The sequence below is a fragment of the Macrotis lagotis genome, chromosome 1 (assembly GCF_037893015.1).
Source record: "Macrotis lagotis isolate mMagLag1 chromosome 1, bilby.v1.9.chrom.fasta, whole genome shotgun sequence".
NCBI classification, from domain to species: domain Eukaryota; kingdom Metazoa; phylum Chordata; class Mammalia; order Peramelemorphia; family Peramelidae; genus Macrotis; species Macrotis lagotis.
The window spans coordinates 20867269-20895268 of record NC_133658.1 but is presented as its reverse complement, the minus strand read 5'-3'; the positions used below and the strand labels follow the sequence as shown (position 1 = coordinate 20895268).

General features: G+C 38.2%; 1 protein-coding gene across 2 annotated transcripts; it reads right to left on the bottom strand.

Annotated features, from left to right (window-relative positions):
• Nucleotide 1: 1 nt before the first annotated feature.
• On the bottom strand, nt 2-28000 carry LOC141494397 (C-type lectin domain family 4 member K-like). 2 transcript variants are annotated; one of them, XM_074195551.1, is made up of 6 exons: nt 27823-28000; nt 12407-12493; nt 8855-8953; nt 8403-8554; nt 2911-3029; nt 2-2366 (listed from the first exon to the last, which is right to left on the bottom strand). In XM_074195551.1, the coding sequence occupies exons 1-6, from the start codon at nt 27884-27886 to the stop codon at nt 2186-2188; spliced, it is 702 nt and encodes a 233-aa protein (XP_074051652.1). In that variant the 5' UTR covers nt 27887-28000; the 3' UTR covers nt 2-2185. The 2 variants fall into 2 exon arrangements, with proteins under 2 accessions (XP_074051652.1, XP_074051644.1); XM_074195543.1 differs by lacking the exon at nt 27823-28000 and having other exon boundaries at nt 12407-12848.

The following is a 28000-nucleotide window of genomic DNA, read 5'->3' as shown; positions in this document are numbered from 1 at the left end:
GTGCATACACATATATGTGTGCATGTGCTTTGTGAGTCTGTGAATGGATACGCACACATTGCCGATGTTCATTCATGTATAGGCATGTGTGTAGATTTGTACATACATGTGTATGCATGTGCATCATGTCTCTCTGTGTCTGAATATGTAATTGAATGTGTGTAGGGAAAGGGACTCTGTTCATGCCTCTAAACTACTTTTTTTTTTGGTCTTGGATGTTGCTGACCAGAGACCCCTTCTCAGAATGATGGTTTAAAATGCATAAAAGTAAAAACGGAGAATTCAAAGGAAGCCAGTGAGGGTGAAGTTGTTTTAAATACATGTCCATATGCATCCCCGTGTATTTTGCATATATAAGTTCATTGGCCCCAGACTAAGAACACTCCATTGGAGTAATGCGGAATTCCCAAAGATTTATTCATTAAAACATTCCAAGAGACTAAATAAAAGAACTAAAAAAATCTATGTAAGAGGTAACATCAAATAGATTCAGACAGTCAACAGGTCTTCTGGAATGAAAACCATATCAGGCCAAACAACCCTGGGAGGTCTGGGTCCAAGTCCTAAATCTGTCCCTTGACAGCTGTGTAACTCTAACTTACTGAATTTCTCTTTTTTATAATGAGGAGGGGTGAACTAGGCTACTAATCTTGAACAAATGGTTTTGCCTTTTTTCTAATGATCTAGGGATTGAGACAAAAAAGCAAAGGTAGTCCCTGACCTCAAGGTGCTTACATTCTAATAGGGAGAGTGGTGCCAAAAGGGAGTGTTGTTGAGTGGAGTCATAGGATCCGTATCTGTTAGCAATGGTGGTCCTGATTAGATTCTCTGACTGGAATGTTTGGGGAGGGGAGCATTGGTTGGCTGGGAAGTAAAGTGAGGCATAGTTGGGTGTAGTGGGTCAAGTGAGGCAATCCCCAATCCCAACAATGAGGACTCAGGATAAGAATTCTATAACGGAAAGGTTTAGGTCCTTCAGGGCCTTTGGGACCATCTTGGCTTGCAAGATGGCCAGAGGAGGGGGAAACAAAGCCAAGGAGTAAAATGAGAGGGTTGGACTAAAACCATGAAAACATCTTTCCATCCTGAAAGGCTATGATTTTAGGTTTTATACAAATGCACCATTCTTAGCTGTCAGTGGAGGAAGAAAGCATTTATGAAGCACCTACTATATACTATGCAATGTGCTAAACACTTGACAAATATTATCTCATTTATTTATCACAACAACCCCATGAGGTAGGTGTTACAAGGGAGGAACTGAGGTAGGGAGAATTTAAGCAACTTATCCAGGGTTGCAGAACTAGTAAGATCTTGAGTCTAGATTTGAATACAGATCCTCCTGTCTCCATCATTTAGTTGCTGCTAAACAGGAGACTTCTAGGAAACCTTCTCAGAAAAACCCCATCTCCTTCAGTCCTTTTGCATATAATGTCCTCCTCTGACTTGAGGTTGTGTCCTGTTCACCCAGTGGTGAGTTTCCCCTTCCTATAGCTTCACCTACTTTCCCAATCCTTCCATAGGGGAGCCCCCAAACTCCTTTTTGCAGCTCTTGCAACTGGTTAACAGAGTGACTTCTTCAGATAACATCCACACTGGGTCCTTGCTGGTGTCAAATGTCTCATTTGCTTTCTGTGGTCACTTGCTGCTTAGACTAATAGCATGAACTTATTTCAGTTACATAAAAATTTTTTAGAGTGTTGTTTTCATGGTTCATTATCAAAGAGTCCATTAACAGACAATCAGGAATTGTCTATTCTGTTCCAGACACTTTCTTTGGAGATAGAAAAACACAAAAAAGGAAGAAGCCCTTGGCTTCAGTAGCTTGCATTCTTTCAGAAGAAATAACGTGAACCTATAAAATATTACAAAATAAAAGCTAAGCAAATATAAAACAATTTGAGAAGAAATGGGTGCACTAGCAGCTGACTGGGTGGAACCAGACTTCCTGTGGGAGACAGCACTTGAGGGGAGCTTTGAAAGCAACTAAGACTGAGGGCGAGGAGGGAGTTGGTTGCTGCTTTTCCCTCTCATAGAGATCCAGTCCTTCCGGTGGCTGCTCGATGGGTTGGAGGCATCACTTGACCAAGCTGATCAGGACCCCTCCTTTGGAAGAACTCTAAACTGGTATGGATGATGGATAGAAGGATGTTTAACCATATTTCCCCTCATTCCAAATGGGGGGTCAGAACAATTCCATGTCTCTTATTTTATTGCACAGCCCAGAAGACGCACAGTTCCACTTACAGATGAACTTTATGGAGCTGTTACAGTTTAAATCATTCCATGAGGTGAGCCCTTTACGAGATAAATGGACACAATGCTCATTGTTATTTAAGTTGTTTGGCTCATTTGAATTCCAAAATCTAGAGAAAGAGAGAGAGAAAGGAAGAGAAAAACGGATTTCTAGTTGTACACCAAGACTTAATAGAAAACTTCCTCCTCTGGTTCTAGGTCTAGTTCTAGAACCTAGTAGCCTCAAGATGGTCTGGTTTCAGATGCTAACCCAGTATGAATTCTCAAAAAGGCCTGGAATGCTCAACACCCAACCAGGGTCTGGCAAGTAAGTGGCACAGGAGACCCCTAGGGACATTCTACCTCTAATTCTCTAAAATTTTGCCAGATGGTCCCTGACTCCACGACCAGGCCCACCAGGACAGACTCCCATCAAACTCAGAGCTCATATCTTATTTTCATCTCCATGTTTCCTGAGGTCCCACACCAGAAGAGGTTCACCCATGGATGCACATAGAACATACATGGCCACAGGAAACTGACATGTATAATAGTAGCAGGGTAGAAAGCTCCTTAGCCTTCAGACTGGGCTTCTCCTGAAGAAAACTCCTAGAGTTTCCAAAGGACTATTGGCAGACGGAAAGCCAGAGGGGAGACAAGGCAGCTGGAACTCACGCTTTGGTCTTGTTCGCATCATATGAGGTCCCATCTGTCCAGTGGAATGTCATTTTATCTTCTCTCCTAGTCAGGCCAATCCAGTGCCAATGGACATTAGATTTCTCAGAAAGGAATTTCTGGAGATTGAGAAGATGGTGTTTTTAAGGGGGCATACATAAATATGTGGGCATGTATGTGCATCCAAATGTTGATTGTACATGTCTGTGAATATTCCATGTGCATGTTTGTTTTTCAGACACAAGTCTGACCAATTCACTTTCCTGATCAAAAAACTACAGTGGCTTTCTCTTATCCCTAGAAGCAGATGTGAACTTTGTCTGACCTCAAACAAGTCACTTTACTTCCCTGGAACTCAGTTTCTTCATCTGTAAAATGAGGGGGATTAGTCTAGAGGACATCCAGCTCGAAACTTATGATTGTCTTTGGAATGTCAGCCCTTTGCCACCTTCCTCCAACCTACTTTTTCAAGCTTCTATATTTTACATCTTTCATGGATTTTTGGTATGACTGTTTCCTCTTTTGGTCATTTTTCACATAATATGCTACAGTTTCTCTCTCTGCACCATTGCATTGACTGGTCCCTGCCCAGAATGCCTTTCCTCATCACTCACTCCTACCTCATAGAATCCCTAGTTTCCATATTTATAAAATATATTTAACAAATCTTTTGTTTTTGTTGTTGTAGCTCCAAAGGGAAAAAACCCAAGGTAGGGGGGCACCCAATCATCAGGGAATGGCTAAATAAAGGACTAAATAGGAATATATTATGATATTTCTGTGGCATAAGAAATGACAAAATTGATAATTTCAGAAGAAAGAGGACCAACTTCTATGAATTGATGCAGAATGAAATGAGCAGAACCAGAGCAATCTATATACAATAATAACATCATTAGAGAGAAAATAAACTTTAGCTCTCTGATTAATACAGTGATAAGATTTGATGTTCAAAAACTGAAGGTTAATCATGAAGGTTAATCACTTGCCTGAGAGATTATGGACTTAAAAATACAAAATTATATTCTTTGGGTTTGGACAAGTGAGATGGAGGGATGATTTGGGATCTCTGCTTTGGACATGTTGGATATGAGATGCCTTTGGGACATCTAGTTCAGGATGTGCAGAAGGCCATTGGTGTTGCAAGACTGAGGAGAGAATGATTAGATATATAGATTTGGGGTTATCTCCATAGTGAGAATAATGAAAACGATGGGAACTGATGAGCTCACTGAGAGATAATGAAGAGAGAAAATTGGATTCAGGAATTTTGGAGGACATCTAAAGGAGCAGTCAGGCAAGGAAAATGAAAGCTGGCATAGTGGACATTCAAGGAGGAGAGTGTATAAAGGAAAACGTATAAAAAAACCTGCAGAGGGGTAAAGAAATCTGAGAAAAGATCATCGGATTTGGCAGTAATCCAGTGAATCTAAAGAGATACCCTTGGAAGGAGTAGGCTCATTTGGGAGATGAAGTTGGAAGTCAGGATGTGAGGGGTTGGCTGCCTATTCCAAGTGTTCTTGAAGGTGCTGGATTCATTATCACCTATCCTGAGTACTTTGTAAACTCTCATACATATTCTTTTTTATATCTTCAGTCTCTCCCTAGCTTTTGGTTCCTTCTTGTCCTAAATTTTTTGTATCACCCCACTCTTTACCCCTACAGGGCTTAGCTAATGCTTTTTTTTTTTTGACAAGGCAATGGAGCTAAGTGACTTGCCCAAGGTCTCACAGCTCGGCAATTATTAAGTGTCTGAATTCAGGTCCTCCTGACTCCAGGGCTGATGCTCTATCCACTGTGCCACCTAGCTGCCCCTTATTGGTTCCTTTTTAACTCAAATCTCATTCTTCTTAAAAATCCTTCATTAGATCCCACCATCTCTTCAAGTTGTCATTTTATATCTTTTTCTTTCTTACCTAAATCCTTAGAAAAATCTACTGTATTTCCCCCCCTCACTCCTCAACCAATCTAGCTAGCAATCTAGCTCCAGAAACTTATTGAAATGGCGCTCATCAAAGTTACAAGTGACCATATCTGAAGGTCCTTATTTATTCCTCATGCTTCTTGGCTTATTTGTTATATTTGAGATGGGTAAGCCTACCTCCTTCTGAATACCTTTTCCCTTCTGAGTTTTCCTTATGCTATTCTCTTTTGGTTTTCCTGTTACCTGTCTGACATCTCCATCTTCTTTGTGAGCATACCATCCATATCACACTCTAACTCAACATGCTCCTTGTAGGGTTTCTATCTGTCTCTTTCCTTCTTTCTTTCATTTATTTTCCTTTCTCTATCCCTGTCTCTTTTAATGAGCATTTTTATATAAATGACTCACAGATTTACAAATTTTTATATAATCTACAGATCTACAGATTTTTATATAAATGACTTACAGATCTAAAAATTCTTCTCCTTCAGAGCTTTTGTCAAGCACCACCAATTGCCTATTGGATATTTCAAACAGAGTCTCCTGGGCACAAACCCAACATATCTAGAACAGAATGTCTTGTCTGTCCTTTCAAACTCTCCCCTTTTTCAAACTTTCTTCTGTCAAAGGCAGCATCAGTTATTCAGCTTCCTATGTTGGTGATACTGTCATTTTCCTTGACTCCTCAGTCCACATCCTACCAGTAGCTAAATTATGCTAACTCGACCTCCACAGTTCTTACATCTGACCCTAATTGTCCCCACATAGCTACTTCCTGTGATCAGACCCTCATTAGGTACTATCCAAACTATTGCAACTACCTTCTAATTGGGCTCCAAACCTCAAGAATCTCTGATTACAGCCTACTCTCCTCACAATGGCCAAAGCAATATTTTTAGGCATAGTGTGACCATGTCACTCCTCTGCTCTATAAAATCCAGCTCCCTTTTGCCTCTAGGATTAAACAGAAATCCCTCTGTGCAGCCTATAAATCTCTTCACATCCTGATTCCATTCTATTTTTCTAACCTTGTATATTTATTCCTCTCCCGCACTCTGTGGTTCAACCAAAGCTGCTCCTCTCTGTGATGTTCCAGGTCTTGCCTTGGTAAGACTTTGCACTGGTGGTCTGTGTTCCTGGAAGTCCCTTCTACTTCCCCTTAGCCTATTGGAATACACCAGTTTCTTTAAGATGAAGGTCAAGTACCTACATGAACATTTTTTCTGATTTTCCAAATGCCAAGATCTTTTTAAATGCTAATTTTAATTAGCAATTTTGCCTTTATTTATTTATTAGTTTGGGTTTTTTTTGCAAGGCAATGGGGTTAAGTGGCTTGCCCAAGGCCACACAGCTAGGTCAGTATTAAGCGTCTGAGGCCAGATTTGAACTCAGGGACTTCTGACTCCAGGTCTGGTGCTCTGTCCACTGTGCCACCTAGCTGCCCCTATTTTTATTAAATTTTTACATGTAGTCTCAATATCTTTACTTAAATGTGGTCATTAGAGTAGAAGCTTCTTGAGGTCAGGGATTATTTTATTCTTTTTCTTTTATGCCTACTGCTTGGCAGTGTCTGTTGCTTGTTGATTGATTGATTGACAATTTTTTTTCTGTTAATTTTGTGATGGTGCAGAGAAGGAAAGGTGTAAGTCTATAGATTGAAGACTGGTCATCAAATGAGAATTTTGTAAGAACATGGTGACCAATATGGAAATATATTCAACATGATTGCATATACAGGAAGTATTTCAGATTGCTTCCTGCCATGGGGAAAGTGGTGGAAAGGGAAGGTGGTAGAAAATTGTGGGATTCAAAAGCTTGCAAAAGGATGAAAGCTAAAAACTATCTTTGTGTGTAATTGCGGGGGGGGGGGGGAGAATGTGGGAGACCTTGAAACAATCAGCCAGTAAAGAATGACTCAGTAGAAGCTGGAAATGAAGAGGAGGGTGAGTAGATGGCTGTGAGGGCTATTTGCCAGGAGAGTGAAGCTTGTAGATAAAACCTTCCATCTACATTATCTACTGACATTAGCATGGGAGCTCTGGGAGAGCAGTGCTGTCTTATTCTTCTATTTGCTCTGCACATAGGGAGCACTTAGTGTGAGCTTTTTTTCCCTACCATTCATTAAATGAAATCATTTTTGGAGGTAAATCGTACCCACAAGGAAAATCATCCCTAGCTTCCAGAAGAAATGGAGACTCAGAGAGGCTGATGTAGTCTAGTTAAGAGTGAGCCCCTTTCCTAAGGGAGGAGACATATAGATTAAAAATAGATTAAAAATAACTGATATGATAGATGAGTCAAAAATTACAGCCTCTGTCACCAAAGTGATCCCCCCATTCTCTATACTTTTTTTTCACTGATTGGGGGCAGGTGGCTGAATTCCAGTCTCCCCTATAGCCTTCGTCTAGTGTTTCACAAACTCATTCTAAGAGAGGAAAGTGATTTGAGAGAACATGAAAATGCATCCTGTTTTCAAGGGTTCAACGAATATGTGGTTTCCCAAGGCAACCCCTTCCCATGTGGTCCAATTCTTCTCAGCCAGAAGTTTTTTTTTTAGGTTTTTGCAAGGCAAATGGGGTTAAGTGGCTTGCCCAAGGCCACACAGCTAGGTAATTATTAAGTGTCTGAGACCAGATTTGAACCCAGGTTCTCCTGACTCCAGGGCCAGTGCTTTATCCACTATGCCACCTAGCTGCCCCATAGAAGTTTCTCTTACCTTTAGCCTAACTTAGTCTCTTTTAAACTTCTCTATCTGATTCTTGATTCAGATTTCTCTTTTCCCCTTCAAATACTTTAAGGAACCCTTTAGATTTCTTTGATTCTCCTCAAGTATAAATATTCCCTCTTCCTGTAGCTGATCCTTGTATGCCATGGACTCTAGGTCCCTCACCTTCTTCTCTCTTTTTTTTTCTTTTAGGTTTTTGCAAGGTAAATGGGATTAAGGCCACACAACTAAGTAATTATTAAGTGTCTGAGGTCGGATTTGAACTCAGGTACTCCTGACTCCAGGGCCAGTGCTCTATCCACTGTGCCACCTAGCCGCCCCACCTTCTTCTCTTCTTAAATTGAGGTGCCCCAAATGGAATCTAGTATTGCAATATGGTTTGAACAGGACAGTGGACAGTGGGGGACAAGACCAGCTCCCTAGATACTTGGGATTTTTGGCTTAGTTACTTAGACACTTGGCTTCTATGTGCGCTCTCCATAAGCCCTGTATTTCAGTGAACTGTGTATATGAGACTGTATCTCTGATCTGGCATCAGAAAGACCCGAGTTCAGACTCTACCTCAGTCACTATTTAGTTGTATAACCCTGAGCAAGTCATGTAACTTGTGAGCCTCAGTTTCCTCATCTGTAAGGGGATAATAATAACTCATAGCTTTCAGAGTTGATGTGAGGATAAAATGAGATAATAAATAAAAATTGCTTTCTAAATCTTACAAATGAGAACTATTATTATTACCAATAGATCTAAGACTTGGCCGGTAGAAACATTAAGTGGTTTGCTCATGGCCACAGCTTACTAGGATCTCTGCCCCCTTTGTGGGTCCCCCCAAATGGCACTGACCTGCTCATCCACTGAGGTCACTGAGGCTAGGTGAGAGCTTTGTGACATACAGTATTCCTCAGCCTCAGCCCAAGATTTGTCAGTACAGGAAAAGTAGTAGAGACTTCCATTGTAGATCGTGTAAGCCTCTGATAGTTGTTGCATTAGCATTTCTTGGGAAGAAAAGAGATGTAAGAATTTGGCAAGAACTCTCAGGAGGTTTGGGAATAGGGGACTGACCAAAGCTTGGTGTGTGTGAGTCAGGGCCTGATAAGAGGTCCCTTGACTTCTCCCTAGGCAGAGAGAGGGGTTTGGGTGCCTTGGGAAGGAGGAACAACCTCATCAGAATGAGGGATCGTGACGAAACCCCCCAGTACAGGGATCTGGCAGAACTCATTCTGAGAGGCTGACGGATGGGGGAACCGAAGTGGGAATGGGAGTCCACATCATGATGGATGTCCCAGAGAACTCACCATTTTGGGTCCTCAGGGCTGCAAGGGAGTCATTGACTTTCTTAAAGCGGGCTTTCCACATAAGTCCTTCTGAAATCATATTAGCTTTCTTTTGTAGATCTAGAACCAAAGGATGAGGGAATTAGAGAGAAGTCCCAGGCGTCTGTCTAGAAGTGATCAATTCAATTCAGTCCCATATTGCGTGGCTTCTATGACAATATTTCATTTGAGTTTCACAAGACCTGAGGGAGGTAGAGCTTATAGGTATGTTGATACCCATTTTACAGATGAGGATCCTAAAGTGAAGTGATTTGCACAGAGACACACAACTGAAAAGCATCAAAAACAAGATTTGAACCAAGGTCCCCCCCCACCTCCAAGTTCAATGTTCTTTCTATTATTTTTAGAAACTAAGATTAGGTGTTGGTGACGTCTGCTTAGCGCCAGTGCATGCAATGCCCCCTGCACTCTCTGTTTTGAGATCCTGGGTCCAGATACAAATCTTCTTCCTCTATGAACTTCTTGGAGGATGATTTCCTCCCTTTTCCCTACCTGTCCACCTCATTAGCTAGCCTGGAATGTGGACAGGAGACACATCGTCCCTTCTCTTAACCATCTTGTGTGTCCTAGACTAGGGAAAAAAATGTCTGGTGAAGACTATGATGGTCTCTTTCTCAAAAAAAAAAATGGACTCATGATGATAAGATGCCATCGAACTCTGATGCAAATCGAAGCTTACTTTTCTCAATTTTTTCCCTTCCTTTTTGAATATGGAAATGTTTTGCCTGATTTCGCAAGTATAATTGATATCATATCACTTGTTTTCTCAACTGGAGTGGGAGGGGTGGGAGAGAATCTGGAACTCAATTCAAAAAGAAAAGAATGTTAAAAGTAAATAAACAATATTTTAAAGAAAGATATCAAAAATAAATAATATTTTAAAATTTTATATCACAAAAATAGAACACATGGAATTTCAAAGAAAACCAATTACATTGAAATATGTTGCAAGGGAGAAGCCCTACAACTCAAGAGTTGTTTTCTTTTTTCCTTTTTTCTTTCTTTTCTCTCTCTCTCTCTCTCTCTCTCTCTCTCTCTCTCTCTCTCTCTCTCTTTGGTTTTTGCAAGGCAATGGGGTTAAGTGACTTGCCCAAGGTCACACAGCTAGGTATTTTTTTTAAGTGTCTGAGGTCAGATTTAAACTCAGGTACAATGACTCCAGAGCCACTACCTAGCTGCCACCCAGAGTTGTTTTAACTTGCATTTCTGTTTATGTTTTGTCCTTCATTCTCAAGGACCATGACATCAGGGACGTGGTACAATAACAAACACTCAAGTCTAGCTTGGACACACTTGCCCCGCTTTGTGTGGTGTGGACACAGCTTGGAAGGACCCAAAGGTCAACTCTATGTTGCCATGCAACATTGCAAGAGGACTTCTCATCTATTCTAGGTCAGTGCTTCTTCTTGGTATCAGGACCCCTTTGTACCCTTAAAAAATCATCGAGGATCCCAAAGAGTTTAGTTTATATAGGCTAGATCTAGCGATATGCCAAGAAATGTTTAACAACTTTCTGGGAAAAAATGTCCATGTGTGGCTCTTTTAATTTTAATCTCTCTTAGGAACATTGTAACTATCACTTTTTTTTGTTTTTTGTTTTTTGTTTTGCAAGGCAATGGGGCTTAAGTGGCTTGCCCAAGGCCACAAGGCTAGGTAATTATTAAATGTCTGAGGTCAGACTTGAACTCAGGTTCAAACTGCAGGGCTGGTGCTCTATCCACTGCACCACCTAGCTGCCCCTATCACTTTCTTAGGTCTAGACAACTAACAAAATAATAAATTAAGCCTCATTTGTAGCATTTGCTGATTTCTGAGATATTAATGCACATAATGAAAATTTAACAATTGGCTTTTTTTAGTCTGAATGAGCTGGCTTTATTACTCTCTTCATTATATCAATATTTTTTATTCTAAAAACTAAAACTTTTTTTTTAGGTTTTTGCAGGCAAATGGGGTTAAGTGGCTTGCCCAAGGCCACACAGCTAGGTAATTATTAAGTGTCTGAGACCGGATTTGAACCCAGGTACTCCTGACTCCAGGGCCCATGCTTTACCCACTACGTCACCTAGCCGCCCCAAATTAAAACATCTTAATATTATTATGAAGATTACTTTAAACTTGCCCCTTCAAGGGTCTTACACACTTTGAGAACTGTTGTTCCAGACTAATGCATGAGTAACCAAGGATAATGGTTACAGATAGAGATTCTGAGGCAGGAAGTCCTGTGTTCGAGTCTTGCCTCTGACACATACTAATGTTATGATCCTGGACAAGTCCTATACACTTAATTTTGCTTGACCTGAGGGCAGAGGAGGATAGCAAATCTAGACCTGGGATGATTCCAGAGGCCATCCAGTCCAAACTTTTCTTTGTGTAAGTTTTTGTCTTTGTATCTTTAGAATATATAGAAACAGGGGCAGCTAGATGGTGCAGTGGATAGAGCACTGGCCTTGGAGTCAGGGAGATGGGAGTTCGAATCCAGCCTCAAACACTTGACACTTACTAGCTGTGTGACCTTGGTCAAGTCACCCTGATTGCCTCTCAAAGAGAGCTATTTCTAGTTATTCTGATTTCTACCCAGATGGTTCTGGAGGAGAAAATGAAGCTGATGACTGAGCACAGCGCCCCCCCCCCCAACTCAAATCCTATTCATGTGTTTGTTATTGTACCACGTCCCTGATGTCATGGTCCTTGAGAATGAAGGACAAAACATAAACAGAAATGCAAGTTAAAACAACTCAGGGGGGCAGCTAGACAGTGGCTCTGGAGTCATTGTACCTGAGTTCAAATCTGACCTCAGACACTTAAAAAAAAATTACCTAGCTGTGTGACCTTGTGCAAGTCACTTAACCCCACTGCCTTGCAAAAACCAAAAAAAAAAAAAAGAAAAAGGAAAAAAGAAAAGAAAACAACTCTTGAGTTATAGGGCCTCTCCCTCACAACATATTTCAATGTAATTGGTTTTTCTCTGAAATTCCACGTGTTCTACTTTTGTGATATAAAATTTTAAAATATTATTTATTTTTTGATATTTTTCTTTAAAATATTGTTTATTTATTTTTAACATTCTTTTCTCTTTGAATTGAGTTCCAGATTCTCTCCTTTCCTCCCACCCCTCTCACTCTAATTGAGAAAACAAGTGATATGATATCAATTATATTTGCGAAATCAGGCAAAACATTTCCATATTCAAAAAGGAAGGGAAAAAATTGAGAAAAGTAGGCTTCGATTTGCACCAGAGTTCATCAGAGTTCGATGGCATCTTATTATCATGAGTCTATTTTTTTTTGAGAAAGAGACCATCATAGTCTTCACCAGACATTTTTTTTTCTAGTCTAGGACTAGAAGTTTTTTTCCCTAGTCTAGAACACACAAGATGGTTAAGAACCCCCAGTTTCAACTCTAGATTCTTCCTCTCAGGTCTACTCGGCTGTTCTCTCCACATCTAATCAGAAAATGAGGATTAGAGCCCTGTGGATGGGGATGGGGAAGGGTGAGGATAGGGCAACTTACATAGAAAAGTCACCACAGGCAGGGTAACAATCAAAACCAGAACCAAGAGTGCCAGGACAGTGAGGATGATCCTTGATTTCCTGTTGGCTGGACAAAGGAAAGAGAGGAAAGAGTCCTTAGAAAGGCCTGGGGAGATTGTCTTTGAGGAGCAATGGGAACGGTGAGTCTTAGAGGGGATGTAACGCATATTGCGAATATTCAGTTTCATATAAATGCCAGTTATTTTGGCTTTTATGGTTAGCTTCCATTGTGAGGATAATTTCTTTTCTTCAATCTTCACCTGAAGCTCTGCTGAGCTGAAGCATGTTTTAGAGCAGTGCAGGGGTTTGGTGGTAGACATTTAACAACCAGGCTCTGTGTTTTGGAGTGTGATGGAGGGGGAAGTGAATATGTGCAAACACTTTTAAGTTTAATCTGCATTATTCAGTCTTTCATAAGCCTAATTAACCTAGAAAACAACCAATCAAGCCCTGACTTGGGGATCTCTGAGCTATAAATACTCAAAATGAAAATGTAATAAGCATTTCTGAAAGGGATAGAGCTGACTCCAGTACAGCCCTGGGCAGAGCCTGCCTCACTTGCATAGAATTATAGATTCAGGGATAGAACTGTCTTTAGAGTTCATGGCTACCAACTCTTCCTTTACAGATGAGAAAACTGAGTACCAGAAAAGGGAAATAACTTGCCCAAGGTCACAAATGTGGTGACTGAGAAAGAAGATGCTTGAAGAGCTGTTTCATTCAAATCCAGTGTTCTCTGGATCAAATCCAGTGTTCTACTAGTCTCTTTAGGACAGAGCTGGAATCTCGGCCCTGGCCCTTCCAAAGGTTTGATGTTTCTTATTGATACTTGTAGCCTACTTATATGATAGGGAATATAATCATATTAAATAAATCCAGGTAAAGGTAAAGGCCAAAGGAAATCCATGGTCTTGCTTCGTTCCCCCAAGGGGCTGGTCTGAAGTCCAGCTGCTGGGGTGTGGTTCCCTCAGCAACTTACAGAGTATATCTTTCTATTCATCTATTCATTTCTCCATCCATCCATCCATCCATTCATCTATCCATCCACCTGTCAATTCATCTATTCCCTTATATTCATTTACTCCAAATAGTAGTGGTCTGAAGTATCCTGTAGGAGTGGTGGCATAGACTTAAGGTAAGAAAAAGACCAAGCAAGATAGGGAATTCCTTGATCTAAGCCTCACCTGCTTCCAGCAAGAAAGTTTCTAGATTGCATTCATGCTTCACCTTCAGTCAATACTCCCTTTTCTAAAACTCAATTTTTGAAAGTTTTAGTTTGGGTTTTTTTCACTTGGTGAGATAGAGATTTGCAGCGTATATCTTGCCCACAAGGAGGCAACATCTATGATAATGAAAATGGTAATAAGACATAGTAACAATGGTAGCAGTGATAATGATAATGGAGGTACTGGCAAACTAATCCAAAATGGAGGTTGGAACAGATGGCCTTTGAGAACTCTTGTAGCTCCAGTCCTGAAATTAGGAAGCCTCAATTAAAGGCATGATTAGAAAAATGAAATGATATGGTGGGGGGGGGCAGAGGGAGAGGTATGATATCAGGGGCTAAGCTTGCATTTTGTATCTGCAAAATAAATTGAATCTTACTATCCCCTCTATTCAGATGAACCTTACTGTCCCCTCTACTCGGTTGAACCTCACTCTCTCTCCCCTTAGAGGGTCTAAGGGAAACAAGGTGGAAAATGTGAGCAACTCTCATTTAATGAAAAAATGAATTTTTTCTTCATGCCTATGATTCATTTGCTTCTGTTAAGTAGCTTTGCTACAGAAGTTAGTCACTAAGGCCCAGAGAAGAAGACAAAAGACTGTGGATTTGCTTCAATCATGTATGGAGAGCAAGGGAGGTCTTGTGACTGAAAGAAAATGTGTTTTTTGTTTTTCTGCTACTACTATGTAATGCCTACAAACTTGCAAAGTACAAATTAGTCTCCATCCTAGAATTAGAAATGAAAGGATTGGAGGAGCAAATCTTTACTTTTGGACTCAAGAGGACCTGAGTTCAAATCCAGGCTCAGACATTCAATACTTACTTAGCTGTGTGACCTTGAGCAAGTCACTTAACTCCATTGCCTTGCAAAACAAACAAACACATGAACAAACAAATCTGTATTTTCCAGGATAGCAACCCCTCTAGGCTCACTCTCCAATTCACCCTCACTGGTAGGTTGGGGTCTCAGAGGGTGGCTAACTAATTCTACTCACAGGGATAATAGTGAGTTCAGTTCTTAGTAATGCCACTCATAAGCCCCTACACTTTTGCTTCCCGTTAATTATCAGATAGAATTTTATAGCTTTAAGAAAAGGATTTTTACAAAGGTGGCTTAGTAAAAGCAGCTGGTACAAAATACTTTTCCACAGAGGAGAAGGGAGGATATTAAACTTAGGTTATGATGATAGTGAGCCAACATGTGTGACCATAACTCCTGGTTATTAGAAGTCCTTTCTTGAGTCCATAGTCTGGTGTCACAAGTTGCTTCTTCCTTCAGGTGTGTATCTTTCTGTATTCATTTAAATCCATACTTTTCCATGTTTATCCATGCTTACTATCTCTCTGCTCCAAGTTGGATGTTTTGCCTATCTGTCTCCTTCTAATGACACCATCAATGAAAGGTAAGAGGAAGAGAGAGAAAGAAACATTTTCTCTTTCCCCAGAAGCATTGCCTCTTAAAGGTATTTTCAAACCAGAATCTTCAACTCCAGAAGTAAAATCTTCCAACTTGAGGCCAGAACTTCATGGATTGAACATTAACCATAGATTAACTGCTATTTTATCCATTGACTCAATGAACGTGGTTCATCCTTGTAACTAACAACATTACTTTTTTCTTGTCCCAAACAAAAGCTACAGACCTCATGAAGAGATCACAGGATGTGAACTACCTTGTTTCCATATTTAAAAGTTCACCATGCTTCCTTGCTTCCTTGATCAATTGAGGTGGGAGAGGAACTCCATCCTTAAACCATTTTGTAGAAAGAATGAAATGTTCCTTTAAAAAAAGAGGCAAGAAATGCTTTGGGAAAGAAACAAAGGAAAAAGAAGACAAGGAGGCAGGGAGAAATGTTGTGTTTAGAATTCCATTCATTTCATTACCTGACCAGCTCCTGAATTCCCACTCTTCTTCCAGCTTATGCTCTATTATTCTCTTTGATCCAGAATGCCAGCTTAGCTGTTCCACAAAGAAAATACTCCTCCTAACTCAGGGTGTTTTCACTGGTTATTCTGCTACCTAGAAGGTCCTTCCTCTTTTGCTCTGACTACTGACCTCCTTGACTTTCTTTATGTTCCAACTATAGTCCCATCTTCTATAGGAAGACTTCCTCATCACATCTTAATTTCAGTGCCTTCTCCCATGTATTTATCTACTTTTTAAAACAGTATGTAGCTCGTGTGTTCTCTCCATCATTAGATTTTACATTTCTTTCTTTTTTTTGCAAGGCAATGGGGTTAAATGACTTGCCCAAGGTCAACTAGCTAAGTCAGTATTGTGTCTGAAGCTGGATTTGAACTCAGGTCCTCCTGACTCCAGGACCAGTACTCTATCCACTGCGTCACCTAGCCACCCCAGAGATTGTACATTTCTTCAAGACAGGGACTGCTTTTTGCCTCCCTAGTCCCGAGTCCTATGCTTAATAAATATTTATTTGCTGGTTGACTTTTAACCTGTACTACAAAGCTAGAGTGGGGGAGATATGGCATAGAGAAGGAAGAGAAGAATAGAGAGCTCTGAATTTTTGGAACTAAGGAATACATCTGAGACTGTTTCTGCATGGCGGGGGGGGCTGGGGGAAACTATTTCTTATACTTGTGATGATTCAGAATCACAACTGTAGTCATATGAGTAAATCTCCAATAATGGTGAAGGGGAGCCTAGATGAGGAGAGGTTAGGGTCTCCATTCTGAAGAGTGCTAGGTTGGCTATGTTTTCAAACTGATATAAGTAAGCAGAGGGTCTCTTTTCTTTCCAAGTATCTGGGACATGATAAAGTTTTTGGAGGTCCATCAAAATTAACAACTGCTATCTACTTAGAGTGTTGCACATAGTGATAAAATGAGACCACCAGAAAGAAATTGGAAAGTGTTGTCATGGGAAAAGTGGAACTGTTGGAGGAGCATCCCTTTACTGGCTCCACAGACCTCTACCCCGCTCCAACTCATCCAACCAAATCTAGAAAATTCACCAGACCAAATTCTGATGAGAAATCCAAGAGAAAGTCACAATGAGTTGGAAATTTAAATGTGATGGAATACTATTGCATTGTAAGAACTAATGAAGAGGATGGTTTCAGAGAGTCTGAGAAAATGTCATGTGAACTGAATTAGAATATGAAGTAAAAAGAAGGTGCTCAGTTTCTACAATGACAGCAACATAGTAAAGACTCCTTGTAATGTCCACCCGCAACTCCAGAGAGTCATGAAGCAAGCTCCTTGCCTTCTGATACCACAATGAAGGACAAAGAGGTGGAATGAGATACATTTTTGGGGACCTGCTCAATGTAGAAATGCATAACTTGACTATACATGTTTATAACAGGTGGTTTGCTTCTCTTTCATTCTCAAATGGGAAAGAGTGTCTGAGAGAAAAGAGAGAAAATGTAGATTTTTGCTGATTAAAAATGATTTTAAAAAGATAGTATGACTACGAATTATGAAATTCTGATGGGAAAAGCAATGACTTTAGGGGCAAAGATGGTCCTTTCACATGTACTGACTTTAGATAAAGTATTTATTTAGAACCCACTCTGCTGTATCAGGGTCAAAACACAACTTGATAAGGGCCTTAAGGGATGTGTGGGCAATATAAATTCAGAGAAGAGGTCACACATGAAAGTTTTTGTGGAAATAGAAAAGGCCTAATTTGTTCATTTAGCTGATAGGTGAAGTGAAGAAAGTGAGGATAATGTTGACATGAAAAATGTGGGAGAATGGAAAAATGGTGGTGATGCTTTTTCCAAAAATAGGTGAGTTTGGAAAAAAGATATGTTTGGAGGGAACAAGAATGAGTTTAGTTTCAGGCATATTGAGATTAACATATCTTTTCTCCCTCCTTCCCTGCCTGCTGCTGTCTTTATCTCTCTCTGCAGATTGCACCCATGGGAACAGGCTGAAAAAATGAGGAAATAATAAAAATATTCTCACCATTATAAAACTACTATGGTGACAGGAAAGAGCAAGATAAACTTAGAAGAAGACCATAAAGTAAAAACAACTAGAAGCAAAGTCTCAAAGAAAAATACAAATTAGATGAAAGTCCATCAAGAATTCCCCAAAGATGACTTTTTAAAATTCTTTTTCAAAACTGCATTTTTTTAAAAAAAAGCATATAAAAGAAAAATTGGGAAAATAAATGAGAATAATGAAAGAAAATTGTTAAAATAGAATTAATAGCTTGGTAAAAGAGGCATCAGAACCACTAAAGAAGACATCTTAAAAAAGTAGAATTGATCAAAAGAAAGTCATTTAAGAAAACAACTCCTTAAAAAACAGAATTGAATAAATGGGGAAAAAGTGGTACAAAATCTCACTGAAGAAAATGATTTCTTAAAAATTAGAATTAGATTAGTGGAAACTAATGACTTCATGAAAGATCGAGAAACAATAACATAAAGCCAAAAGAAAGAAGAAAATATGAACTAATTAGAATAAAAATAGACCTGGAAAATAAATTGAGAAGTGATAAATTAAGAATTACTGGACTAGGGGACAGCTAGGTGGCACAGTGGATTGAAAAGACCCTGGAGTCAGGAGGACCTGCATTCAAATTGGGCCTCAGACACTTAATACTTACTTAGCTGTGTGACCTAGGACAAGTCACCTAACCCCATTGCCTTGCAAAAATAAAAGAAAAAAGAATTATTGGATTACTTGAAAGTCATGATAAAAAATAGAACCTAGACATCATATTTAAAAAAAAAATTAGAAGGGGCACCTTCCAGATATCTTAGAAGCAGAGGGTAAAATATAACTCAAAAGAATCCATTTATCACTTCTTGAAAGAGATCCAAAATGAAAACACCTAGGAATATTATAGCTAACTTTTAGAGTACTAAAGTTAAAGAGACAATATTGCAAACAGCCAGAAGCAAACAATTTCAAATACCATGGAGCCATGGTCACTCTCACACAAAGTTTAGTACCTACCACACTAAAGGAACAATGATATTGTGGAAAACAAAGGAGTTAGGATTATTACCAGGAATAACCTACTTAGCAAAACAATATTTCAGGGGAAAATGAAAATATAATGAAATAGAGGACTTTTAAATATTCCTAATAAAAAGACCAGAGCTGATTAGATGATTTGACATTCAAAAAGAACCCTCAAGAGAAGCACAAAAGGTAAATATGAAAGAAAGATAAAAATTGACTTAATAAAGTTAAACTTTTTACATTCCTATATGGGAAGATGGTACATGTAATTCCCAAGAGCTTTATCATTAAAAGGCATTTGGAAGTTTACATAGACAAAGGGTATGGTTATGAGTTGATTGTGTTGAATTGATTTCAAAAGAAACAAAAGGAAAGGTTAGAATGAGGAATGCACTGGGAGAAGGGGAAGGCAGAGGAAGAATGGAAAATTATCTTGCATAGGTGTACAAGGAAGAGTTTTTACAATAGAAGGGAAAATGACTGAGTGGCTGACAATACTTGAACCCCACTCTCATCTAAATTGGTTCAAAGAGAGAAGTGTGTTTGTGTGTGTATGTATATGTTCACAGACACAAACACACACACACACAATCAGTTTTGTATAAAAATCCATTGTACCCAACAGAGAAGTGGAAGATAAAGGACCTAAGAGAAAGGAAGTATGTGATAAGAGGGAGAGTAGATTAAAGGGGGTAGTGGTCAGAGTCAAAACAGATTTTTGAAGACAGAAATTGGAAAGGACAAAGAAAAGAAAATGAGACAAAGTGATCATAATTGTGAATGTGAATTGAATGGACTTATAAAATGGAAGCAAATAGTAGAATGAATTAGAAACCAGAATCCAACAATATACTGTTTACAAGAAATACACTTAAAGCATATGCGTGCACACACACACACACACACACACACACACACACACACACACAGACGAACACATGCACACACAAAAACACAGTTAAAATAAGGGACTGCAGCAATAAATAAAAAAGTCAGGCTAGCAATCATGATATCAGACAGAAAAACCAAAACTAGTTCTATTTAAAAGAGACAATTTGTTAAAAGGTACCACAGATGATGAATTAATATTCATACTAATTAAATAGGCAATGAATTGGCAGTGCGTCCAAAGTTTTAAGAGAAAAATTAGGTGATACCATGACATGCAAGTTAATTGGATCTAAGTGAGGGGATACTGTGCAAAGTCACCAGTCTCACTTTTTCCTCTAGAGCCATTTGGACCTAGGGACCAGATATGAATCAGGATGAATGGAGATGACCTGGATGCAAGGCAGTCAGGTTAGGTGACTTGTCCATGGTCATGGAGTTAGTGTGTCTGAAGCTGCATTTGAATTCAGATCTTCCTCACTTCAGGACTGGTGCTCTATCCACTGCACCATAAGTATACTAGTGGGGTACCTCAATTTACTCCTCTCAGAACTAGATAAATCTAACCATAAGAGAGAAAGAAATCAAAGAGATGAATAGAATTTTAGAAAAATTAGATTTGATAGCTTGCTTGAGAAAACTGAATGGAAAAAGAAAGAAAAATATACTTATTTCTTGGTTGGTTGTATATGGAGTCTTTCAAAAATTGATCCATCTGCTAAAGCATTAAGAAAATCTCACAAACAAATGCAGAAATGCATAAGTATTAAATGCCCCTTTTTGGATCATAATGCTAAAAAATACTTTCAATCAAGAGCCTTGGAAGCATAGATTAAAAATTGATTGAAAACTAAATAATCTAATCCCAAAGAATGAATGGATCAAAGAAGAAATCACAGAAACAATAATTTCTTTAAAGAGAACAACAATAATGAGATGGCATACAAAAATTTGTGGGATGTAGTAAAACAGCACTTAAGGGAAAATGTATTTTTCTAAATGCTTACAACAACAAAAGAGAGGGGGAAAAAAGAACCAGATAAATGAATTGGACTTGTAACCAAAAAAACCCCTAGAAAAAGCACAAATGAAATATCTACAATTAAACACTAAGGAAGTTAGATAATGCAATTGATAGAGTGCTAGCTTTAGAGTCAGGAAGATCTGAGATCACTTTCAGCTTCAGGGCCTTAAATTAATCCTGGGCAGGTCATTTCACCCTATTTGCACTGGCTTCCTTGCCTGTAAAATGAGCTGGAGAAGGAAAGGACAAACTACTTCAGGAATCCTACCAAGAAGAACTGATTCCCCCCACCAACACACACACATACACACACACACACACACACACACACACACACACACACACACGTCAAAAGGGGTCATGAAGAGTCAGAAATGACTGAAATGACTAAACAACAACATTATTAAGCACCAAAATAGAAATCCTGAAAACCAAAAGAGAAATGAATAAAATCAAAAGTTAAAAAATCATCAGTGATCTAACAAATAAAGCTAGAAATTGTTTTTTATGAGAAAAAGTCAAATAAGATAGATAAATTCTTAGTTAATTTTATTTTTAAAATCCCCAGTATTAAAAATGAAAAAAGGGGACTGAAGCACTAATGAACATTAAATTAAAAAGCAACTAGTAGGTGCTATTTTTCCCAATTATATGGGCATAAAACTGACACTCCAGAAGAAATGGATGAATATTTACAAAAATTCAAAATGCTTAGATTAAAAGAAGAGATAATCGAAAACATAGATAACACTATCTTGGACAAAGAAATTGAACAAGCTATAAATGAGTTCTCTAAGAATAAAATGCCCAAAATTAGTCTACCAAATATTTAAAGAAAAATTAATTCCAATACATGTAAAGTATTTGAAAAACAAAGGAGTTCTAAATTCTTTCCATGTTGCAAATATCTAAATCAGAAAGAGTAAAAATAGAGAAAGAAAACTGTAAACCAATTTCCTTAATGAATACTGATGCAAAAATTGAAATAAAATACTAGCCAGATAATATAACAATAGGTTTCAAAGACCAGGCACTATAACCAGGTGATTTATACTAGGAATAAAGGATTGGTACAATATTAGGAAAACTATAAACAAAATTGACCATATCATGAACATAATCAATTGTATGATTATTTTAATAAATGTAGAAAACACTTTTGACAAAATACAATACCCGTTATTAATAAAAACACTAGAAAGGATAGGAATAAATGGAACTTTTCTTAAAATATTAAGTCATAGCCATCTAAAATCAAGAGCAAACATTATATGTGATGGGCATAAGCTAGAAGCCTTCCATATAAGATCAGGGTGATTCAAGTTTATTCATTATAATATCAGTCACTATTGTACTAGACAATAGCAGAGAAATGGAAAGAATAAAAACGTGCAACAAGGAAATAAAACTATCACTTCTTTGCAGATGTATATTTAGTAAACTCTAGGGAACTAAAAACCTAGTTAAAACATTGTAGAACTTTAGCAAAATGGCAGAATGTAAAATAAATCCATTTTAATCATCAGTATTTTTTTTTAGGTTTTTGCAAGGCAAATGGGGTTAAGTGGCTTGCCCAAGGCCACACAGCTAGGTAATTATTAAGTGTCTGAGACCGGATTTGAACCCAGGTACTCCTGACTCCAAGGCCAGTGATTTATCCACTACGCCACCTAGCCGCCCCAATCATCAGCATTTCTACAAATTGCCAATAAAACCAAGCAAGAAGAGATGAAAAGAGAAATCCCATTTAAATTAACTTCTGACAGTATAAATTTCTGGGGAGTCTACCTGCTAAGACATACCCAGGAACTCTATGAACACAATTATTAATATTTTGACCACAAGCACAGAACTAAATAATTTGAGAAATATATATTGCTCATTCAATGCTATACCAATAAAATATTAAAATTATTTTATATAACTAGAAAAAAAGCACTAAAGGACAAGAAAATCAAGGCAATCAATGAAAAAATGTGAAGAAGGCAGCCTAGGAAAATCAGATTTTAAACTATGTTACAAAATAGTAATCATCAAACCAATATGGTACTGGATAAGAAATAGAGTGGATCAGTGGAACTGATTATGTATACAGTATGCAGAAATAAATGACCATAAGAATTTAGTATTTGATAAACTCAAAGATCCAAGTTTCCAAGTGTTGAGGGCAAGAAATCACTATCTGACAAAAACTGCTGGGAAAACTGGAAAGCAGTCGGGCAGGAAGTTGGTTTACACAATTTCTTACCATATAACAAAATAAGGTCAAAATGGATACATGATGGAGAACAATATGGAACTATGCCCAAAGAGCAATATAACTGATCATACCCTTTGACCCAGCAAAAACAATACTAGGCTTATATCCAGAAGAAATCATTAAAATGGGAAAAGTTCCAAATGTTACAAAATATTTATTGCAGCTCTTTTTATAGTGGCAAAGAATTGGAAATTGAGGGGATGCTTATCAGTTGGGGAATGGCTGAACAAGTTATGGTATATGACTATTATGGAGGATTATTACTCTTATAGAAACCATGAACTCTAGAGAAGCATGGAATGAATTACAGGAACTAATGCTGAGTGAAGGGAGCAGAACCAAGAGAACATTGTACACATTAACAACAACATTGTGACTTGATCAGTGTTGATGGATGCAATTCCTCTGAGTAGTTCAGAGAGCTAGAACAACCCTGGGAGACTTGCTATGGATAATATTATCCATGTCCAGAGGAAGAAAATTCTACAGAATCTGAAAGAACACTGCATTTACTTTTTAAAAACTCCTCTTATGTTTTTCTTTCCTATCTCATGGTTTTCTTTATTTCCCCTTAATCTTAATTCCTCATAAAGAAAATGACTCATCTGTAAACATGTTACACACAATTGTGTATGTAAAATTTTCACCAGACTGTTTGCCACTGAGGGAAGGTGGGAAGGAAATTATATAACTTAAAATATGCATTTGTATGTAGATGATGTTGAAACACTTTCATGACATGTAATTAAAAACAAAAAACATCAATAAAAAAGGAAAAATCAAAATGTATACATGATTTAGACATAAAGGATGTTATCATGAGCAAATTAGGGGAGTATCAAAAAATTACCTGTTAGATCTATGGATAAGAGAAGTCTTTATGACTAAATAAGAAAGAGGTTCACAGGAGTTGAAATGAATAAATGTGATCACATTGAATTAAATTAAAATGTTTTTTACATAAACAAAACCAATGCAACAAAAATTAGAAAGACAGCAGGAAACTGGGAACAACGTTTATAACAAATTTCTCTCATAAATGTCTAAGTTCTCATGTTTATAGGAAACTAAGTCAAGTTTATAAAAATAAGAAAAATAAGTAAAAACTATCAATATTCATATGAAAAAATGCTCTAAATAACTAATAATGCTAATAATGAGTGAAAAGCAAGTTGAAACAATTCTGAGGTATTACCTCACACCTATTATATTGGCTAATATGACTGAAAATGAAAATGACAAATGTTAGAGGGGATGTAGGAAAATTGGAACAGTAAGGCACTGTTGATAGAAACGTGGACTGATATAACCATTCTGGGGAACAATCTGGAACTCTGCCCAAAGGTCTATTAAACTGGTAAATTCTTTGATCCAGCAATATCACTACTAAATCTGTATTCTAAGAAATGTTTATAGTGGTCTTTTTCTTAAGGCAAAGACTGGGAAACAGAGGGATGTCCATCCACTGAGTAAGGGCTGAAGAAGTTGTGGCCTATGATTGGGATGCAATTCTATTCTGCTATAAGAAATGATAAGGTGGTACTTTCACCTGGTTTGACTTTTATGAAGTGTTTAAAGAGTCAAATTGGTAGAACCAGAATATTTTGCACAGAGACAGCAATACTGTAAGAATGATCACTTGTGAAAGACACAGTTACTCTGATCAGATATTAGTCTGTTCAATACAATGATCCATGACAGTTCCAAAGAACCCACAATGAAAACTGCTTTCTGTTTCCAAAGAGAGAACTCATGCACTCTGAGTACAGGTTGAAGAATATTTTTTCATTCTATTTATTTTTCTTGCTTTTTTCAACATAGCTAATAGAGAAATATATTCTTCATGAATTCACATGCATTACGGACATCTTGTTGTTTGCCTTCTCAATAGGTAGATAGTGGGCTGGGGGCAGGGAGGGGGAAGACAATTTGGAATTCAAAATTTAAAAAAAATGTTAAAAAAGAGTGAGAAGAGAAAATGATGTAGGACAGAGCCTTAAGGGACACTCATAGTTAGAAGTTGTGATATGGATGGTAAGCTAACCATCCGAATGATGATAGTTAGACAGGATACAATGAGTGACGATTCATTAACATTATATATTGAGGATATATGTTTTTGAAGAAATACACAATTCTGGGAATAGAGAGAAAACATTATTGTGAGAAGTTCTAGAAACCACCTGGACAGAAGAAAATAAGTGAAGAGCTGGGGAAACACATCTCAAATGTGTTTGGAAACTTTTTTCTAGTTTTTTAGTAATGGGGGCTTCAATTATTCTCAGAGGTAGTACAGTTTTGTCTTTGCAAAAGCATGTAGTTAATAAGTTAATGACTTTCTTCAATAATAATTTCATGCTTATAGTTTTCTGAGGCTTCAAAAGATGCAAGGGTACCTGAAACTAATATTTATTAGACCCAGAGTGTTACTCTTTAGTATGAATTTTCTCATGTGAAATTAGCTCTGAGTTTTATTTGAAGGAGAACAGTGAATCTGAACCTCAGCAAACTGAGAAACTCATTTCTCAAATAGAAATAATGAAATTGTTAGGAACAAATGACTCAGGGATTATCACAGTATTTATGATTGAGGAGAGGTAATCAGACATAGCTATATATATATATATATACACATATATATATATCCTAGGACAGAAAAGGGCAGATTTCAGTGTTCAGGGAAAGGATAGGTAAGTTTAGGGAAGTTGTGGCTGGTCTTTAGTGACCCTGTGGCCAGTACTGAAGTAGGAATTTACTCCTCTCTACCCTTCCAGGATTTCTGCCTCCATCTTTCTGTTCTCTTGCTAATTAGCAAGAGACCTGAGTTGAGCAACACCTTTTCCTTCCTATGTTTTTATGACAAACGTTCCATTTCCTCTTTTTCTAGGCATACTGGGACAATGGGACTAACTTTACTCACTGTGATCATGTAGCCTCCTTTACTTCCCTATTTTGATTCTATTAATGCATTATTAGTGATTTTCTGGTCTCCTAATCATTTGGATCAAAGAGAGATATCTAATGATGCCCTTCAATACTCAATTAACCATTGGATCTGCTTTGAGCAGAGTTTCCTCAACTGTTTCCTCTGAATTCAACCCATTCCTCATCTTTAGTATCCCCTTGGTGGACCTTGAATGAATTCAACTGAAAGGAAAAAAATCCTCCTTTACCTTGAGTGCTTAAAATATCATCTATGATATAGGATCCAGTTTCTGATTCGGAATTTCCAAAGATTATATCACACATGAACCTAAAATCTCTTCTCCCATGCCTTTTCATTGGCAGTTCCTGATCTCCTTTTCACCATTCTCTTAGTTTACCTGATTTCCTTTAAGACTCATCTCAAATCTCCCTATTTGTAGGAGATCTCCTCAAAGTCTGCTTCCCCCTTCTGGTACCTGCCCCCCCCCTGAGATTACCTCCCACTTAGTCTGTCTATGCCTTTTCATCCATTTGTTTTCATGTTGATCTCCTGCATTAGAATAATAGTTAATAGCTAGCAATTATATGGCACTTTAAGGTTTGTAAGGTGTTTTATAAACATTTCATTTTATTATCTTTGCAGCCCTGGAAGGAAGATCCTGTTATTAGTCCCAGTTTACAGATAAGGAAACTGGGGTAGATAACTGTTAAGTGACTTGCCCAGAGTCACACAACTAGGAAGTTCTGAGGCTGGATTTGAACTCCTATCTTCTTGATGCTGGACTCAGGGCTCTATCCACTGTGATACCTAGCTGAGCATTTTGAGGATAGGAATTATTTTATAACCCCAATCCTTGACCCAGTGCCTAGTAAACAATAAATGCTTCTAGATTGGTACCCAGAATTGAATAAGATGCCCCAGATGTGGTCTGACCAAGGTCCAATGTGAAGGGTTTCTAATTTCCTTATTTGCTCAAAGGGACACCAGAATCATCTAGTCACAGAAACATAGGATACTCCTGTGGGAAGGGATCTTAGAGATCCTTTGGTTCATTACTCATTCCCTGCCTTTCCATTTTACAGATAAGGAAACTGAGGACTAAAGGAAGTCAAAGACTTGCCAAGAGTCGCATAATTTGGAAGTGGTAGATACAGGATTTGAAGTCAGTTCTTACTCTGAACTCAAAGCTGTTACATCCTGAGACTTCCTAGGCTGCTGGTCCTGTAGGGACCTGTTTTGTCTCCTCCATCAGAATGTAAACTCATCCAAGATACAGATCAGGTCTCTTCTTTCCCTTTCCTTGAGTTCTAAGATACAGTCCAAGCTTCATCTTTATTTTCCTTGAGTCCCAAGATGCAGTCCAGATCTCATCCTTCTCCTTCCTTGAGTCTCTGGTCCTTTAAACTATGAGTTCCTGGAGAACAGAGACTAACATTGTCTTTCTTTGTTTCTTCAGTGCTTAAAGGCAGGAAGCTTCTATACAATTTGTGCATCTGAGCTCTTTTTTATTTATTGAGGTAGCTCAGCATCACAGTGGGGAGAGTACTGGACATGGAGCTGGGAGACTCTAATATCAAATCCAGGCTGAGATTCTTACTAACTGTGTCCCCCTAGGCAAGTCACAACCTATCTGTGCCTCAATTTCTTCATCTATAAAATGATGATAATAGCACTCAACTGAAGTAACTTGAAGTGTTTTGCAAACTTTAAGATACTATACAAATGCTAACTATTAGCGCATATTAGACACTCTATTGGCTGACTAACTGATACAGGGTATAGGGTGTACAAGAAAAAGGAAAAAAGCCCAGGAGAGATGATCAATAAAATAGCTTTTAACAAGTGGCCTGCCAAACTTTAGTCCTCTTTCTATCTCCCCCAGCCTTTTGATTCCGTAACCAAATTGTAGGTCAGTTCCATGGATGAAATTCAAATAAATTAGCTTTTAGGCAGTGTGATATAGTGGGTAGAGCACCACATAATCAGGATGACCGGTTCTTGGGTCCCATTTATAAGCCAGGTTGGACTGGGAACCTCTGTGGTCCTTTCCAGCTCTACAACTTGTACCCTTCTTTCTACTAACTTGACTGCTCCAGGCAGGTCAGGGATCCCAGTGTAACCTGAGGTCTTACCTTTTTCTTCTTGAGGCAGTGTATTTCTCTGGTACAAATTTTCATAGATTCTATTTAATTCCATCCTGCTTGTTCTTCAGGGACAGTCTAGTCAGTCTCTAGACTCTGGTTGGGATATCAGCACCCTTTTCATTATCAGAGGAATGGAAAGAAGAAGTGAAAAGTCATTTCATTACTT

Excerpts from the sequence above, each read along its gene's own strand:
- LOC141494397 (XM_074195543.1), bottom strand. The coding sequence starts at position 12,746 with ATGTCTACCACCAAACCCCTGCACTGCTCTAAAACATGCTTCAGCTCA. Across the intron at positions 8,555-8,854 it reads AGCCCTGAGGACCCAAAATG|AAATGCTAATGCAACAACTA; the intron begins GTGAGTTCTCTG and ends TTTCTTCCCAAG. Across the intron at positions 3,030-8,402 it reads TGACCTCAGTGGATGAGCAG|AAATTCCTTTCTGAGAAATC; the intron begins GTCAGTGCCATT and ends CTCAATCTCCAG.